This window comes from Anopheles arabiensis, chromosome 2 (assembly GCF_016920715.1).
Source record: "Anopheles arabiensis isolate DONGOLA chromosome 2, AaraD3, whole genome shotgun sequence".
NCBI classification, from domain to species: Eukaryota; Metazoa; Arthropoda; class Insecta; order Diptera; family Culicidae; genus Anopheles; species Anopheles arabiensis.
In genome coordinates, this window is record NC_053517.1 from 271725 (window position 1) to 292159 (window position 20435).

At 41.2% G+C, this 20435-nt stretch overlaps 1 protein-coding gene across 1 annotated transcript; it reads left to right on the forward strand.

The window, feature by feature from the left end:
• The first annotated feature begins 2051 nt into the window (after positions 1-2051).
• LOC120894751 lies at positions 2052-19355 on the forward strand. The gene is made up of 2 exons (XM_040297535.1): positions 2052-2896; positions 13192-19355. Exon 2 carries the CDS (start codon positions 13400-13402, stop codon positions 17336-17338), a length of 3939 nt encoding a protein of 1312 aa, XP_040153469.1. The 5' UTR covers positions 2052-2896; positions 13192-13399; the 3' UTR covers positions 17339-19355.
• The last annotated feature ends 1080 nt before the right edge of the window (positions 19356-20435 follow it).

Consider the following 20435-nt stretch of genomic DNA (forward strand, 5'->3'; position numbering starts at 1 on the left):
GAATAAAGACCGTACTAACTAATCCCTGGATACTCTGAGCGATTCATTCGAGACCATCAATAATATCAATATGGTTCCTGGAAATTTTGTTTGCATGGAAATAATTTTAACTTTGAATTATCCATTTCATATCAGTTAAATATAATGTACATACATTTTCTCTTGTAAATACAGAAGCAACAAAACATGCTTCTACATGAAGAAATGTGTCACAAAAAAATCCATCAAGAATAATATTGTAATAACCTTGTAAATGGAGTGATATAAGCGCATTGAAAAAGTATATGACAGAACTGTCGCACGCCGCAAGGACGATATTATGAGAAATAAGCAAAACCCCTGATCCACAGCTTTCCCCGAAACAACGGTTGTTCTGTTGATTTGAACAGCACAGACTTCGCCTATATATACAGTCGTATGTCGTTCGAGTAGATTTGCTGGTGTTGGTGCACTGTGAGGTGCGCTATGCAATCGAAGGGATATCTTTCCCACACAGCTCCGTGATGCCGGCTTATGTTTTTGTTCTCAGAAATGCCATTCAGCTTCAAAGCGTTTGCAGGAAGGAGCGAGAAGAAACGATAAAAGCTGTCAAATGCGAGAGAAGGAACTATGTTGTATCCTGGCCACCTATCTAGGATAAGACGGTATAGCTTACTATATTTACACAACCAACACAACCACACAAGTAGATGAACCGATTTCCGCAGACTGCAGTCGGTGACATATCGTAAATGCGAACTCAAAACCTCTGCGGAAGGAAAGGAAAGCAGCTGAGAGATTTTAGTGACAATCTTCTCCTGCGCTCTCTCAACTTCATAGTATGCACGGAGCTATTGCTTTGACGCAAGCAACTCCTCGTTTATTTGCTCGGTGACAAAGTAAGGACTTTTTCTTATTTCCTATACTGACCACACACACACAACGCTTAGCTTGTATATATAATAATTACGAGACCCACCGCTTTGACGACACAATCCGGTGTGACACTCGCCCAGTAGGAAGAAGCCAAGCGTAACCGACCAATCAGAACGATTCGTTTAACGGTGTCCGGCGAACGTACGGCGGGAGATGTCGCTGTCGTTCGCGTGGTCGAGCATTTGATTCCGCCTACCTTTTGAAGCACGTGCTCTTTGCTTGCACTGACAAAAAGACATAACTTTTAGAACAAACTGAGTTTTGAACAAGAATGTGTACATAGAAGAGTAAGAGCAAGATGTACTCTTCTTGCAGTGAAGGCAGTTTTGACAATCTTGAATTAACGTTAAAATTGAAAACAAGCAACCATCAAACTGTGTTCATTGATTATTTTTAGCCTCAGTTTTCTGGATATATTTAGAATGAAATTAATCTATTCATCATCTATAACTGACTGAACTTCCTGGGCGACGTTTATGGTAAGTGTGCTTCCTAAGATTTGCCACTTTAATCGATGGGAAATTAGATAGTTTTGTTAAATGTTCTTCTAATTATTCGCTGCACTACGCGGCAATCATCTTCGCATTGAATTTGAGACTCAAAAATTGTGTCGCTACTGAAGCAATGCGTGACCGCAGGAATAATAACTTTACTTACACCGAACAAACATTCTCTACCTTGAATCTCAGAAAAAAACGCATAGGCTAGATGCAACGTTCACAGAGCATCACCACTACAACTACATCATACGCAACGTTCTTTGAGAGAGGGGAGGTGATGCTACATAATCCACATAGCAAATGTAGCCTCTCTGGTTATTGCTCTGTTCTCTGCTTAGCACACGTTTTGTTACGCACTTGAAAATCAAGCTTCACCTGACTCGCCAAACCAATACATGCACAGTCAGCGATCGGCTCTGCTCGGTATTCTTCGGCAAAGCTTGTTACTGGGTGCAAGGGGATGGATGCTACATGTAGGGGGTGACTGTGAGTGAAATAGCAATATAATGAAGCTACTGCGTTTTCTTTCTTGTGCGTTAAAAATCATCATGTTGCGCTACACGAAAAACAAGTTTCTAGGTATGTTGCTTATGTTGAGCGCACCTTACACTTTCTAACAATACATTGCCATTTATTCGAAGTCCATCAAGCGAGTGAGACCGTCGGACTCTGCCTCTCTTGGCTGAGGTATTTACTTGAGTTAGTGTGTGTCCCTGTCCCTAATAAAGGGAATTTTGCAGGACGGTTTAATGAAGACTTGTGATAATGTAAAGAAAATAATCGCAATTTGGGGATAGTGAAGTGTGAATAGTTAAAGTGTGCAGCTGGTAATTTGTTCAGTTTCTTCCGAGTAGACAACTATCTTTGTGCGATCGATTGCCCTCAGTAACATTGAAAATAAGTTTGAAAACTAATATTCAAATTCCGAATTCATTGCTTGTTACATACTTTCGGAGCACCTTTGATAAAGTGAAGTGAACCAAAGTTGAAATGAATGCGGAAGTAAACGGATGAGTTACTTCAAAGGCCTATCAAATGTGTGACAAGCCTGCGATGAATATGATACCGTAAGTGGAATCGTGCATATTTTGTTCATGCAAAGAAAAAAAATTGCGTGCTAAACGGCTTTGGTGTGATCCATTCTAGAAGTGATTTAAGCGTTTCGATCCATCAACAATTCTCTTCAGTTTGAGAATTAAAGCATTCTTCTTTGTAACAACAAGGTGTCACTTTGATAAGTAAAGGGAGAACGGGAAATACTAAAATGTGTATGTGTTGAAGGATGTGATAGTAGCAGTGTGTCGTCAATTTACGTACAACTATATACAAGCAGTGATCATTATACCGCAGGAAAAACCAACTAGAACATGACACAATAAAAAAACTGCGTGGTCTCCCAGATTACCTGCCACAAATAATGGCTAACTACATTACAGTGGAAATAAAACTGTGAGTGTGACCGGACTTGTTTAAAAATTTAGGTAAGTTTGTAAATTAGTGTTTTCTCAAGTGTCCTTAAATATTTGTTCAAGTAGTGTGCCTTGTGAGTGATTGCAATGTGATAGTCTAGTGTACAGGTCATGTAAGTTAGGGAGAATAACATTGAGGAAGACCACATTATACGATTGTGTGTTCACTGCAAGTGTCAAGTTTTTGATTGACGTATCGCAAAGCAAATGCATTTTTTGCGGCTTCTTGGCGCATCCTATGAGTGTAGATCAAGTCGACGGCTGAGCTACTGATAATGTGTCATCGAGTTCGTCCGGATCAACATCGAGGGCATCGTAGGAGGGAACTCAGATCGGACTACAAAGTGACTGAAGAAAACAGAACACGTCGTCCGGTGTCACAAGGTCCCAAACGTTCGAATTCTAGAAGATACTGGAAACTAAATGCTTATTGCTATGGCGCCAACTTCGGCTGGCACACCCATTGTATGTTAACAGTTGGAGGATGTGTTGTAGCGTGTCACTTTCTTTTGTTTGGGCTCGACAAATATTAAAAAAAAGTCGAATAGATCATCCAATAGTTGTGATTGAAATGGCAACATAAGAAGATTATTCTTGCAATCTGTGCAATTAACATGCACAGCAACTGGAGTCAATTCCATTTGACGATAAGCGCCGGACGCAGTCACTAAAACGCCGACTAAAGCCTTATCGAAGAGGCTAGGCCGCGTGCTATTTGTATAAAAAACAACAACATTGACTGCGACACTGACATGCTGTCAAACGGCAATACCGCCATCGCCGCCGGGGTAAGAGGCAGTGACCGCGTCTTCATCATCATCATCATCATCATCGCCGTCTTCTTTGTCGTGATCATTTATAAACCTGCAAACGAGTCTTATCGCTTGAAGAGTGTCAAAAGTGATCAACCGTACAAGCGCTGGTAGTCAACGCCAATACCACTTTCTGGTGTCACTGCACAACAAGTTGTCACAATGAGATTCGGCGTGCTGCACAAGAGATGGAAATAAAAAAATAATCTACCAGTTTTCACACTAACGTTTTTGAGCCATTAACGCACAGTGCTATTGATTTACGTCACACATCGTTGCCTGGAATAGAAAGAATGACCTTGTCACATAGACATTATAAAATACTTCAAAAAGGCATGTTATCGCAAAACTTGAAAAGAAATATGCTACTGTTTTGTTTAACTACTATCAATCTTTATCAATAACATTGCATATCATACATAGTCACCTACAAAAACTTATCTGTTACATTAGTTGATAAATATGTTTGAAAGCCTTCTTGTGTTGTTTGTTCACATTTTAGTACACTCAAATCGTTTTAATGCTTTCAATAAATGTACATTGAAAGGAAATAAATTAAATATAGACAGACTTGTGACAGAAATAACTCTTCTCTCAGAGAGATAAAGGAAATAGTATTTCCGTAAAGATACCAGCTAACGCGAACCAATGTTTTCCAGATGACGCAAGGTTATTTTCTTTTGTCACCAAAATGTGGTTTCTGGTGAATCTGCGTTGTTTACTCGTTTGCGTTTTCATCCAAGTTCATTTTTCCACTTTCCTATACGGTAGATTTTGTAGGAACATAGCGACAAAAAGAGCTTCTAGATCAGGTCACCGTCAGCCGCTAGGTATGCTGTCAACCCACAGCGGGATGCTTGCCCGGCAACGCGGACCAAACTGATCCATCTGAATCTTGGTTTGATTTGTTATTGTTATTACACATTGATTTGTTATGGTTAGCGTCAAACGGAACGAATCGGCTATGGTTCAATCAGATTTAGAATTGACGAAGCACGTTGAAACAGACGAACAGACCAAAGCAGAGCAGAGGAAGGAAATAGAAACTGACGGAACATAGACTCTTGGGGAACGAGTGGTGAGGTGGAATAAGTGAAAATGTCACTCGTTTAAATCGTGAACTGTCATACCGCATTTAAACGATCGTCACCTCACACTATATTCATTTATACTGTATATTGATACACAACTCATGTACGTAAGATATGGGTACGAGAATTCGACGAACAGACCAAGAGCTTAAAGGGTGATAATCGGATTACTTATCGGAGTATTAGTTTCAAATCATGTTTGAACAGATACACTCGTGAGTTTATACAAACTCTCAATATATTTAAAGCAAAAATACTAGAGCATATTGGGTTACTTACTTACAGCATTAGTAACTTACAGCAAAAAAAAGACTCACAAGACAGTCAAGTAACAGTGTCTTAAACGCCATAACTTAGTCAGTAAAAAATATATTATATCAAAATTGCTACGAGCACCTTAAAGCAAATGTGAAAGAAATGCGATCATTACATTATGCCTCTTGACAATTGCTCTCAACGACCTTGAAGAAAGCTAGCCTTTTAACAACGCGAACGTCGAACGGAGAGTGGATACGAACGCTGAATATGCTAGCAGTCCACGGGGACACGTTAAAGATGGATACAGAAGTAATTAAGCTGCTCAGACGACGCACTAATGTATGACCGCATTCGTGTACATTTTGTAACATTTTGTTATTTGTAGTAAGAAGAGCCTCAGTACTAACGCGCCGGTTTTACTGACGGCTATTACGAAAAATTAGTAGGTTAGTGGATACACTTTAAATGTAAAAAAAGAAATATTTTTGGCCAATATCTGTTCAACTATTGAAAAAGTTCAGTGTGAAAATGTCACCGTTTTATGTCAGATTTTATAACAGCATGCCTCAATATGCTGCAATGCCAATGGCGAGAACGATGACGATCCAAAGGGTTATTAATATTTTATTGAACAGCGGCTGTCCGGTGTTCGTTAGGATGATGGGGCACGTTTGTACGATGACGCGACGCGATTTTTCTTCTTCGTGTTTCGATCCAAATTTTTTCATTCCGGAATCCTCGTATCCAACGTGCGAAGACAATCTTGACGGGTTCTAATTGTAAAGGCTTTCAGCGGACCGATACGATGCGAGATGCGACGAGCTCTCCTCGCTTTTTTATGGATCAACGCCCAAAATCACATCCGTCGCAAGCGACAGGACACCGATCGCCGTGAGTCTGTCGATCATCCTCTTTTCCTCCATCTCAAATCACTACCACCCTTACACCCAACACACTCTTTCAATTGCACATTCCCTGCATCTTGTTGGTGCTGCCTTATTTTAAGCCATTTACGACACTTTCGGGCTTTTTGGTGGCCGCTGACCGCAAAATGAACGATTCATCATCATCATTGCCATCCGTCTGTTCGTAGAGAGTTATCTTTCTGTCTTTGGAGTTGTCTTGAACATGATTGTGTTCTTGTGCTATGTCAACCGTAGCGTTGATGCGGTTGACTCCTAACAGCGGGAAGGTTGAAATAAAACTTATTATTGGTCACCAATCGTAAACCTGGTGCCTGGTCTCCTTCTTTTCCGCCGACTGTTCACCTTTGCCTCGTTTTGTGAGAGGGATCATTCTTCTGCTGGCCAGACGCGCCTGATACAAGTGGCAGGAATTTTTAATTTACAGTTGACCAGCCGTCCGTCGGGAGCCGGGAGTTTTATGTTTTTATTGCTCGGTCACCATGCTTCATTTGCTTCTCTTCGGGACTTGAAGCGCAACGGCCACTGTTTTAGCCCCTTTTAGCCCCAAACCAGGACATTGTAGCAACCTGCCTAGTTTTACTTTTTCTCGCAATCTTCTGAACATTCATAAGAGTTTGATTTAAAAATCGACCCCTATTTAGAACTCTTCGGGGGATTGCCGCGGCACAGAACCGCACAATGATTATCGCTTTATGGGCCACAACCACATAGGGTTTGGTCGTCTGCTGTCCTCGGAATATAATCTTCATACACTATAATACCATACACGCTGAGGTATGTCTTGCGGAAAAGAACCGTAAAAATCTGTCGCCTTCCGTCTTGAAAGAGAGACGCAAGAGATCCAGTAATTTACAACTTCACAAGACCAATGCATGGTCGCGGCAATGATCAACCGATCCTTCCTATATTGGCGTTGCAAATTTTTTCCCGGAACACATCACGAAAGATTGAAGTTTTTCGAATCGCCCTATCCGAAGGGTATTTACAATCTCTCAAATGAGAAAGATTGGGGAGATGAAAAATCGTAAATTTTAATTTGTCATTCCAAAGAATGAAGTTCTACTCTGAGGTGGAAAAGAATGTGATGAAGAAGAAAAGTGAAATAACAATATAATGCGGCATACCGCCTACCAAGACGCCTTCACGATCGGATGGAGAGATTAATCACGGATTCGTATGGTTCTGCTCCTAACGTAGTCATCTTCTCGTGAAGACAAAACAAGCGCTTGATTAGTTGTCCAAGCATGACGATTAGATAATTTATCAAATAATTAAGACAAAAGAGTGTCCGATCTTCCGATCATTCCAACCAAGCAATGGAATGATGCCAGCAGTTACTCATTCAACTCGGGTTTATGAATTTGAAAAAAAAAAACGAATGAAAATAATAACACTAGGATTTAGAAATGTACAAACCAAATACAAATGGCTTCCAAAGATCAAACCCTCTAAAGCTAAACCACATTAAGCTGACCCCACTTTGGTTTTGATTAAAAGATCCATCGTCTATTTTGACAGTTTGATATTCTCTTTGCTTGGCGCGTATCTCCACGAAGTTTCGACGCCGACGGTTGGTCGGTTGGTTGTCTTAAATTAAATTCAAGGTTACAAGGAGTCTGTCGGACATTGAAGAACACACCGTTCAGATTCATCTTTTATCCAGCGGACACATGCCAAATGATGGCGTATGTCGAAGTATGAATGTCAAAAACTTAGTGATCAGAACATTAATCATCAGCGTTCGTCATGGCGATCGTAGTTCGCTTTCGTGACAAAGAACGCCAATAAGCACTGGGTGTGACAAGGTAGTGGAGGTACAGGTGCCAGTGTCGACCGTGTATAGAAAAGAAAGTAAACACTCAATGTACGCAGGTTATCAATGAGTAAGTCTTTCATAAACCCTATTTCGTCACACGTTTTGTGAAAAAAAAATTGAAATCAGTTCCAAAACAATATATTTCATGAAATAAAATCGTACATAAGCTGAAAATATCGCACGAAGTAATCATTGCTTTTTTTTACGAAAATAAGAATCTGCTACAAAATACATAATTTAAAACAGTATTTTAGTTAATTAAGTTTGGTAAAAAGGGACTACCCATCTTCATCGAGTTGTCGTGTGAGTTAATCACCATCAACATGACCGCAGACCAGTTGTACAAGGAATTTGTTTTATTTTAAATGCCGATTTAGAATTGAGTTGAAGAGTAAATCACCATACCTGGACGGAAAGCACTTTTTTGCTACGCTTTTTTATTATTTGGCAGTTTGTTTTTCATTACCACAAAGCGGACTTACAGAATAACTGTCGTCTTCGTTGAAGGTAAATTGGTGCAACTTTATAACATTTGGAACCTCATGCATGTACCGCTTCAGAATAAATTCGCTCTCCAAAACACTGTGGCTTGGCCCCAGCGCTGTGATTCGACAGCCAATCCTTTTTGGATATGAAACGTATGGAATCCCTGAACATCTAACCATCCGTCGACTTTACACCGATCGTACTATGATGCTGTCGCGACATTACCGCATCGCGATCTACCTTTTTGTATGGTGCTAAAAAAACAGCCGTCAGTACTTCGCCTCAACTTCCTTTACCCCCTGAGCAGATTTCACTAATGACAAATGATTGATTTGTCCCTCATTTTCGTCAAAAGGCCGGCTGCTTTTTTTGAGACACGGGTAAATTAATTGATGCGTGCATACCATACGCGCCGAATGTGCGCTGTCATCAGATCCGTCTGATCCCATCGTTTTGCTTTACACATTTTATTTAGAAGACACATTAAACTACAATCTTCTACCTAGGCATCTTTGAGATGATCGGATTGCTGAACGGTTTGTTCTTAGGAAAATGACATTCTGTCACATTTAAGAGTTTTTTTTTCTCATATTGCGCAAGTGTCATGAATGTTCGGTAAAGTTTTAGATGCTTGTATTACTGTTTACAATGTTAACCGTTGCCAAGGCAAACAGGGTACAATGCATAAAACAAAACGAAATAATGAACAAAAACGACAAGCTCTTACGCTTCCATTACAACCGGAAGGAAACATCATTTTCCCCTCTTTCGATAAATCGATGTAATTGTGCTTAATTTTGTAGGGGTCGTTAATCGAGCTGAAGGTTGTTTTCGAGAATTGCTTGGAGATAAATCGATAACCCGATCTTGGAGAAGGTCTGTTAAGCTTGATATTTTGTAGAGGTTGGTCTTAAGCGGGAAAATGTGGATGAAATTATCAAAAACTAAACTTCCTCTACTGCGCTGGAAGACATTTGTTGCCTAGCAGGAGTCCGTGTTGTGCCGCTGCCCTGATTTATGACAAGGGATGACACTTAATTAGGGGGTACAGATAACGTCATCCTTAGCCTTAGACTAAAGCAAAAAGGTTCCGTCGCCAGAATCGCTCGATTCATGGTTTTTATTTGAAAATTAGTGTTTCTTTTTTGACAAAAAACAGCTGCGATAAATATGCTGTGCGATCGCTATGTCGATGGAATGGACACAAAACACCTCAACAAATAGACTCTATATCCCCAAATGCTAATATAGACTGTATAAAAGTAGAAAAACACAAACAAAACATTTAAAGTGCTTTTACCATTTATCCACCGTTCTGTCGAAAATACAGCTAAGCAAAAACAACAATTGAAAGTGACGTTCAAAGTCCTGATATCTTGCATTCATTTCGAAGGGTAGAAACAAGACGACCCAATTTACCATTATTTTTGTCAAATAAAACGAAAAACTAGCGCCTTCAAGTATGAAAAAAACATAAAGCATTGCTTTGCTTATGTCTACGAATGGTCTGACTAATTTCCAATTATTAAAATAGGGGTTGAATTTCAACCAAACTTTTCGGTACATTAATTTCACACAAATAGCACAAACATGTTGTTTGGCGAAGCATATTGTGTAAAAAACATGAAGCTGTCGCACAATGCCGTTGGTGTTTAACACTTGCCAAAGTATGTCGTACAGAAAATGGCTGTCATTTGGTTATGAAAAGAAATTTTATTAACATTTCTTCGTGTTTGATTCAACATGTTAAGTGTAGGCCTAAAAAGTGTCATACATGTTGCGTTGATTTTTCTCTCCACTCCTGACGAGACACGTCCATAAGAATCGATATAAGTTTCAGCAACATTCCAATGAAATTGACAGTTCAGAAATACACCAACTGATTTGATTTGTATAGGTCACTGCCATGAATACATTTAATGTATTTCCTTATACTCGTACTTCTATCGCTCTCATGTGAATTAGCTATAGATTTCAACTCAATCCTGGATAAAAACCATAGGTGTGAGAATACGAGAACGGCAAAAGATTTTCCGCATTTTATTAATTTACAAGCGTGCGAAAATGAACGTCACTGTTTTACGTTGATGATCGATCATATCGCGACGTAATGATCTTGTACACTTGGTCAATGTTAAACATGTAGCGGTATTTGTGAGACCACTGGTGACCTGTAATATCTACACAACTACATCCAACAAACAGGTTTGAATCGGCTTGTGCTTATGGAGTATTAGTTATTCATATCAATTTATGGAACGGACAGCCACGATGAAATCGAACGATCACATCAACAAAACGCAATGAGACAAGGGATCTTAGGACGATCCCATGCATTTCCAGTATGGCTCAATGTGTGATGTATCCCTACGGTAATCGTGCTATTAGCGCTTACGCACGCTAGGGTCCTTAGCTAGTAGGCTAATAATTTTTTGGTTAACGTGCTCAATCCTCGCTACAATAACTGCCTTATACAATGTTGTTAGGAAGACTGCGACTGCGATCAACAGTAGACGAAGTGGTCAAGCCGCATCATTTTTATTTATAACTGCCCCGACGCAGTGAACGTCCACAGTACAGCCCGTTTAATCCAATGTTTTATTCAATTTTGCCAGCAGTGGTGTGGTGGGCTGTGAAGAGCATTTATTGAGGCTGTCACACACCCGGTTGGATCATGCTGGATGACGTATTCACTCTTCCGGCCAATGATCTTTGAAAGAAACAGCAGATCGATTGACGAAAGAAAATGATTTACTCGTTAAATGACATTCCTCGCCGTTTCTTTGCCTGAGTCTGTCAAATATCGTGGCATATATCCAGCACAGCGCTCGAGAAGACTTGCTATAGCGGCTGTAGAAGTGAAGGTTAATCTTAAAATAATTGAAAGGCACACATACAGCGACTAAGATGATGCCGTCCACTGTTGCGGACGACCACCCGTCGATGCATGCAGACAAACGCGCATGCGTTGATGTATAGTTACAAAAACTGCATAGCATTACGTTGCAACTGCCTCCGCTTCGTGCCCTTGTCTGTACTATCTACGTTGTGAGTTTCCATTAAACAGGAACTGTCACTGTCGTTGTCTTTTCCAGTGCTGGCAGCATCAATACGTCAATACTAATGATGGTGGTACTCAGTTTGTGCATGTCGTAGCTGTAATCGACAAGCGACATTTCTCCTGTTGCCATTAATCTACTCAACTCTACAACCACTACGAACCAACACATGATCTATACTGAACGTACTTGCTTCGATGATCTCTATAGACTGCGTCGTACCGGGTATATCATCATTACCCATTATCTGAAATAAAAATTCTCGTTTCAACCAAACCTGTTCGACCAAACCTCGCACTTCTAGTTCGTTACTGGTAACCGATGATCATCAGGAAATTAAAAAAATTTTGAAACTATGAAATTAGTAAATTTCTACTCTTTTCTTTACAAATGAACTAAAGCTTTACCTGTCTAGTTCTTTAATGAGCTAGAGTATATCTCCTTCACTTGATAGTTAGCAGCAAGCAGATTTAGAAATTATACTCCTATTCACCACATGCTAAACGATAAATGTATAGGATTGTTTAACAATTAGACACATTTTTTAAATGTTTGTCACATTTGTTAACAATAAACTTTCGTAATTTTTAATTTGCTTAGTATTAGAATAATGTTGTGAAATAAACCTGTAAAATGGCGACATGACTGTGCAGATTTTTACATTAAATATATATTTAAAAAAAACACACACATTATAGGCTATATAAAGCGGGCCAACAGTTTTACCAATTTTTACTAAAGTCTACAATAATAGAACAAGCAAATAACTGTGCCTAACTTATATACAACAGACAAATAAAAGGAGAGTTAGTTTATGTTTGTGCTCTACATGCCCATGCTACAATCAGCTAGAGTATACTTTATACAAAAGTGATTTTTCGCGCATAACTTTGCGTTGATGCTCAGTTAAGCACATTTTGATCTCGTTTCACCGTTTTATCTTTCATCTGAATGAAACTTTGGCGACACTGAAACGGATAAAGGCAATAAAAGCAATCGAAACCATTTAATATCTCCAGTGACAGCTAAATCACATTAGCAGCTACCCTTCAAATAGGAAGCTCTCTAACTCCATTCACGCTGCATCTGGTTTAGTGGAAGAAAACATAAGATTTCTTATCTGCATTGTGAATGCAATACGAGCACTTACGTTATAAAATCTATAAAACCCTATGCTATACTTTCCGACTGGCCGCTTCTTGTCTCTTGACATGTGCGCTTTTGGATGTTCCAGCGTCGTCATCCTTACCATAACATGCTTGAGGTCTTGAACGCAAAAGGTAGAAAAAACGGCTGTCAAGTAAAAGGGGTATAGTGTTTTTCGTTTATGGTCCATCTTCCTACCGCCCTGTCGTTTTAAAGGTATGTCCCCTTTTATTCCCCTGACCCAACAACAGTATTGATGCGCGCCTGTTTCTTTTTGAAAGGCAAAATTTCTGAACGGATGAAACAATAAACAAACCATCAACCTCCTGCAACTGACATTTGACAAGCCTCGGGTCCAATGTTTAGAAGCGTTGTAAATCCCTCCGCCGCACCCAAGAGAACTGGGAAGGGGAATCGGAATGGGTGAAGGGGATTGAGAAAATCAAACATTTGATTAGTGAAAACAATTAATCTGACCCCATACCAAAGAATGAGAAGGGTGCGTCTCGCACACACAAACAGTCGTTAGACGAGAAAGCTGCAACTCATCCTACCCAGGATCGATTATTTAGGTTCTAGAAGCGATTACCGAGAGATGGATATGGTTTTGAGCGTAAACTATGTAGGAGAGGAGATAGATATGGGTTTTAGAAGAAACTGGTTTGTGGTATGATGTACCTAACAATCTTTGTTCTTCTCATTTTCCATTGCAGATTGCTATTACTCAGCATAAAATAATCGTGATATACTCTCCACACGATGAAAACGGCACCATCACACGCTGCAACACATTTAGTGAGTACGCGCTACGGCGGGCAATCGTAACGTACCGTCGAGGTTGGCCATTCGCTGTGAAACGCAGGCAGATTTACGCACAGGAATACGTACGGGCTGCGGACCACTACACATCAAGCTACCCAAATGGTTATGTCGCCCAGCAGACGACTGTCTTCACCAGGTATTGCTGCCCATCCGATAAATATGCATTTGAGCTCTCTGCAACTGAACTCACAGCTGCAACTCAATGCTCAAATGCACCAGAAGTTTACGGTCGGACTTACTCCAAACCACATGAGCGGATTTTTCAAGAGCCCATCGACTTCTCCGAGCAGTATTAATGCGAATATGAGCAACAGTGGCGCCAGCGCCTTGACAAGCTCCAGTCACACATCGTCCAAGCCGGCAACCAACGGTAACAGTGATCGTAATTCTCGGGACAACTCCACTCCCACTAGTGCGAGCACTAGCAACAGCGGGAACAGCAACAACAGCATGCCTTCCGTTACGGAACTATCTGCACATCCACTCAATCGGCTCCAATCGATGCAGCCCTTTGATTTCCGCAAACTTTCGGCTGCTGCTGCCAGTCTGAGTGGATTCACGGCGGCAGGTCTGCCACCACCGAGGCTAAGCCCCGAAGCAGCTGTTGCTCAGCATCATTTTAATCAGCAACAAGCAGCAGCCGCAGCCGCATACGCTGCCAACACGGTCAAACGACGTAACTCACAGACCTCCTTGGATGCGCAGGCGGCAGTATCTCGTGAGCATGCTGCAGCTGCGGCCAACTTCATGAATCTGTCCATGAGTGGCCATGGTTTACCCTTTCCCTTACCACCTCCACCACCATCATCGTCAGTCGCCATGTCGTTGGCAAACTCGCTCAACCACTCAGCTGCCGCAATGGCCGCAGCGGTCTCGGGCAACCCTTTGGCAGCTAGTTTCGTCGCTCAGTCATTTCCAAACCTGCTGGCTGCTTCAGCCGCCCGCGAGTCAACTCGTAGTAAATCACCTCACTCACACCACAAACTGCCGCATAAAGCAAGCTCCCATGAGCAACACAAAAACTCTTTGGACAACAGCACTTCGAATGAATCGGGAATCGTACGAGATCATCGGGCCGGAGACGGAGAAAGAGAGTCGTCAGCAGCACACCATCATCAGGAACAGCGTGATCGTGAACGAGAAAATGTTCTAAATCTGAGCCGTGACTTGGCAGCTGCAGCAGCGGCTGCAAATCGTCGCCTCCAGCAACCACCTTTGCAACCTGGTGCGGCAATGTCTCGCATGCACCACCTACCACCATCGTCAGGAGGTCAGCTTAAGAAGCCTCCTTCGTCTCCAAGCAGCAAGCGGCAATGGGGTGCAATCCCGCCCAACCTTGGTACACAGTACGTCAACCCAGCGACAGGAAAGAAACGCGTTCAATGCAATGTTTGCTTCAAGACCTTTTGTGATAAGGGTGCCCTCAAGATCCATTTCTCGGCTGTACACCTGCGAGAGATGCACAAATGCACTGTTGAAGGCTGCAGCATGATGTTCAGTTCGCGTCGTTCCCGGAACCGGCATAGTGCCAATCCTAACCCAAAGCTACATTCTCCGCACCTTCGTCGCAAAATATCACCACATGACGGTCGCAGTGCACAGCCTCATCCTATTCTCCTTTCCACAGCGGGTATGCCACTTCCGAATGGACTTAGCCCGTTACACCCGTTCGGTCCCGCGTTCCCTCTTATTCCACCCGGGGAACACCTACGAGGGCATCCATCGCTCTCGGCATTAGAGTTCAAGGCAAATATGGAGGCCAGCATGCATAGACGGCTCGCTGCCGAACATCATCATGCGCAAGTGGCAGCCGAAAAGCATAATCGTGAAAGTGCACGCGTTTCCCTGAGCCCCGAAAACTATCGGTACCGCAGCAGCCCCCATAGTGATACACCTGATCGATACATGGGCTCTTCTTCGGGGGCGTCGTCGGGAGCACCACATCTAAACAGTTCAGGAAGTCGACTGGACGACGAAGACGGCGATGAAGACGAAGACGATGATGATGATCGCAACGGAATCGTCATTGATGGTAACGATGTAGATGACGATGTCGAAGGGCACCAATTCGACATGTCACTAAGCTCAGAGTCAGAAGACGTGAAGTCATTTGGCCGACATGAAGACGATGAGGATGGATTTTCGGAACGAGGTGAGGAGGAGCCACAAGACTTCAGCCTGTCGAAACGCCACAACAGACCCTCTACGGATGCTGATGACATTGCTAGCAATAACGGCGATAGCAACGGTGAAGTAACTCGTGATGATGTTAATGCATTCCTCTCAAGCAATAAACGCAAACGCAAGAGTCTTAATCCCACCAAATGTGCCGTGGTTCCTTTGTCTCGGTTGTCAAACAACGAAGACAATGAGGAGAAAGAGCCAGCAGCGCGAACCGAAGAAGAAGCATGTGAAACATCGATTCCGCTGGTGAAAAAAATTAAGATAGAATCAATCGACGATGATCAACCTGTAGCTTTATTGAGGTCGGAACAAACAGTATCGCCAGGTCCAAAATCGCCAACCGAGCAGGATTCAGCAGTGGTTTCTCCTTCTCTGCAAAATGGAGATTGCGATAAAGAAGGTAAGGAAAGCAATGCTAACGAAATTGAAAAAGATGATTCATTAGTCTCCGATCGAAGGCCCTCAGGGGATGGAGAAAAAAAGGTAGTGCCCAATGAAACGGTTCGTGTTAAAGCGGAACCTACGGAGGAAGGATTTCAAGAACAATCCGCATCAGAAGCCACCGATTTGTCGTTAGATCTTTCCAAAAAACAATCTCGTTCCAGTCCTGATGTTAACGCGAATGAAAAATTCCAGAGCAAGTACTCGATTGATGTTCGACCATCGTCCGAGTTGCTAGAAAATCCGCTTTCATTAATACGCCCAAAGCAAGAAGTTTCCGAAAACGATCGCCAACGCCCGGGCTCGGCAGACAGTAAGAAAAGTGCAGGTGACAACTTTGATTCGGCTAACACACTACGGCGGCTAGAAAATCTTTCACATGGTCCATTGAATGATATTATGATTCAACGAGCTGCAGGGCTTCTTGGCGGACCACAGTTCCCCCCGCTAAGCTACTTGATGAATGCAGCGCCTCCGAGCCCGGCTAGGTCACGCAGTCCTTCTCCACCGACTTGCCAGGATCACGAGCTAGAAGATTCGGACGACAACGTGGATTATTGCGAGGAAGGAAACTGTTTCAGTGATCCCGACGTTCCATTAGACAAGGACAACCCAAAGAAATGCTCAGCCTGCGGCAAACTTTTCCAAAACCATTTCGCTGTGAAGACTCACTACCAAAATGTACACCTAAAATTGCTTCATAAGTGCAATATTGATGGATGTAACGCGGCTTTTCCTTCAAAGCGTAGCCGTGACCGCCACGCTTCAAATTTAAACCTTCATCGAAAACTTCTTTCAACCACAGCTGATAGCAATGAAACAGTTTTACCAATGGAAAAGCATCAACAGCAACAGTATACTGGAGCAGCAACTTTCCCCGGATCAGCTCTACCAGCTGAATTTTTGGCCCGTCTGTATGCCGATTCCCAAAAATTCCCTATGAACTTGGAAGCAGCGTTCAAGAATCATGCACTCGCTTCGGGCGGTTCCGCTTACTCTGATCATTTTCTAAATGGATCCAGTACCCAGCGCAGTTTCCAATCGGGTGCCACCAATCCCTTCCTGTTCCCTCCTCTTGGGGGCCTTGCCGGTTTCCCTGCGTTGTCTCAATTTTCTCACCTTCTACCGCACCCGTTAAATGGCATCGCTACACAATTATCGGGTGATGGGACTGCTGCAGCTGCAAGTGGATGTGGTAGTGGCGGTGGTGGTCGAGTATCAGCGTCTAGATCCGAATCTCCTATATCCGCTTGTTCGCCACCAGTTACCACCAACATTCCATCACCTCTATCACAGCACGACAGGACGACACCGAATTCTGGCAATGGAGGATCATTTCACAGCTCAGCTTCAGAAACACGATCAACTATCCCAGCCAATAACAATCGATGCACGCCGGACTCGTTTTCGTGATCAATAGATGGAGTGAAACACTGTTGCCTTCTAAACACCGAACCATAGGTCTGTTGTCACAATGATCTCGTTTTATTTTAATTACTTCTACATATTCGGCCTATTCACTACGTTAATAGAATGAGTGGCGAGTATACTTATAGCCTTTAATAGATTGAATAGAGCTTTGCTACTTTCTTTGAAGGGTTAGGAGATAAACTTATCTACTATTGAATTCACTCCATAACATACAGAGTAACAGAAGCTACCATGCTTAAAGTAATGACATGATTAAACGGCCGTTAATTAAGTGCGGTGCCCACAAAACGACTGTGTAATCTTAATCTCAAATAAATGAATTTATCAAACAATTAATCTCCGAGCTCCCTTATGGGTAAGGAGCATAATAGCCGGGGGAATGTACCAAAACATTGCGTATCTCGTATCGTAATTTATTATTAAAACCTTTCATTGATAATCCCGAGGTTATATATGAGATAAACTCAATTAAAAAACGATAACGTAATCACAAACCTTCATTTACATTGTAAGAAATGACGTAAGGCTTGCTTTAGCTTGGGTTAATGTGGATATGGGTAGCTACAATTAGAAAAAGAGGAAAATAATTTCTTTTCTTCTTAATCGTTGCGTTAGAGAGATCGTCACTTTACTTAAGTGCCCAGTGATATGAATATATATGTACATTCAATAATAGAATGCAATGAAGATGTAAGGCACTCGTGAATCATAACATATTTGTAGTAAAATCGATTTCGAAAACAGTTTGATTGAATAGACAAACTATTTCCATAAATTGATATTTGATTCGATTTCGAATTTTAGCTGAAAGTAAAAACCAAGCTCATGTTGATCTACAAAGTGCAGGAATAAGGAGGAATATAAATAAGCTTTGATTTAAATTGGATCAGAAAAATTAAAAAAATCATTTGATTTTAATGTTCGCTAGGTTATTACAATTGATTACAATTTATTTTTTTACGTTAACTTTGCATGGTTCCTAATTGTAGAAAACATTCAAGTAAGCATGCAAAAAAGTGTACATTTTAGTGAACTGTGAGTCTCATTACAACGATCTAGCAATATAAGCATACAAAAATGAAAAAATTGGAATTATGTACCTCTGACTCTGTCTCCAAACTACTCTAGTTTTTAACATTGAATTGACAAGCAACAAAGATAAAAGGAGCGTTGTCCTTGTCGACAAGTAAGCACATGTCTGTCAGCAACACCAAAATCTTCCATGATTTAAGTTTAGTCTTAGAAGAACGTGAGAATACTACTCTTGTAGGAACAATAAGGCAACGTCGCACAAATATCAAAACTAATCTTGAGAGCTTTTTACTTTACTTAGGTATTCACAACGCACTCCATCTTGCTGGAGGTTACAGATTAAGCGTTCTGCAGGTAGTGATTTCAATCACAGGCGTTAGAAGTCGTTGCGTTAGCAGCAAACATCCTATTCATGAATGTGCAATATTTTAAGCCTCTATCTAAGACTGCGCTCAAACTTAGTCGTTGCGGAAGTAAGCTAGATGTGTGAACGGTAACTAAAATGAAACTGTTTAATTAGTTTCATTTTTTCACTAATAACACAGAGAGTCATACGAACACTGTGTTCCATGGGTTAAGAAGCGTGTGCTCTCCTGTATAACAAATATAAAATGTATCGTAACATAACGATCGCTGATTGGATTGATAGGATTGAAAACAAACAAGCGGAGAGCATTTTCAAACACACAGTAAAAAATATTTGAAAATTTTATTTCCTAGATAATATCAACGATGCTCTATTGGAACTGATAAAGTCTACTTGTATAAATATACACATAAGAAAAGAAAAATAAATTCTGATGTAACTTAGATAAATATTAGTTCCTCTAAAGGGGAAAGATCAGTTTAATGTACTACCTACAAAAAGCAAAAATCAAGCAAATATTGAATCTTCCCACCTTCCCATTCAGCGAGGGGAGTAGACAAACATGGAAAAATAAAATATCTTACATGAATCTTGATACAATTCGTTAATTTCTTTTTTATATGTTTCTAGGGGTAAACTGAAAGTGAGAAACACCAATTCGTAAAATTGTATGGGTTTGTATTTAGAGTAATTAAGTCAAATGATTTACCACTAAATCTAATTTATTTTTCAAAACTATGTTACACAACAAAAGCATTTTTGCAACATTTTCACAACATGCTGTGTGCTATAATCGTTTCAATGCTATTTTCCATGTGATCACCTTTCATCTCAATTATGTATCCAGTAAGTGGGAAATGCAACCGGTGCATTATTTGTGAAGCGTATCTGTATCCTATTTTGGATAGTCAAAGAGTTTCATTTAGAGACAAGGATGATGTGGTGGTCCCGTTCTATTCGCGACACCATAGGCTACAGAATAAATAAACAGATCCTTCAGCGCCTGCTGCATTTCGATTATCCATCACCTACCGATTAAAATAAATGGGGGAATGAGCCGTTGCTAACTCCCCAACGCTTGCCCAATAAGAGCCAGCAACAGACTCTCTAATGAAATCACTACCAATACGTACTAGCTGTGGTCAAAGGCGAAGCTATTGCAACGCGGAGAACACAGTCATGTCATGTCATCGAAATGGCTTCCGGTTAAAGGGAACGAACTGGTTACGAACAAGGGAGTCGATAGGTAAACACTGAACTTGCTGTTACTGCTCCGCTATTATGCGCCCCATAGTTTGTGTCAATAGCAGGTCTGTCTAGTATGGTTAGCTTTTCGCCCAAGGCAAGGGAACATACTTTTCGGTAGTGTTTGCACATTGCTATATGCAGAACTCCTCCGGAAGTGCAAACCATATCAATTTGTTAACAGTACAGTTATTTCAACCGCTTGCAAGATTGGGCCAGTTTTTGATATTTACAATTAGCCATTTTATTGTTGCAATATGACAGGGGGACAGCCACTCTAAAAGCACATTCTAGCGGGATTCAAAATGTTAAGTGTGTAAATTAGTTAAAAACATATTTATTTCCATTAAACGATTTTTTTTTTATGTTCAACGGGCTAACTTCAATTTAGCATGGCAGTTGATTTATGAAAATAATGAAAAGAAGATTTCATTT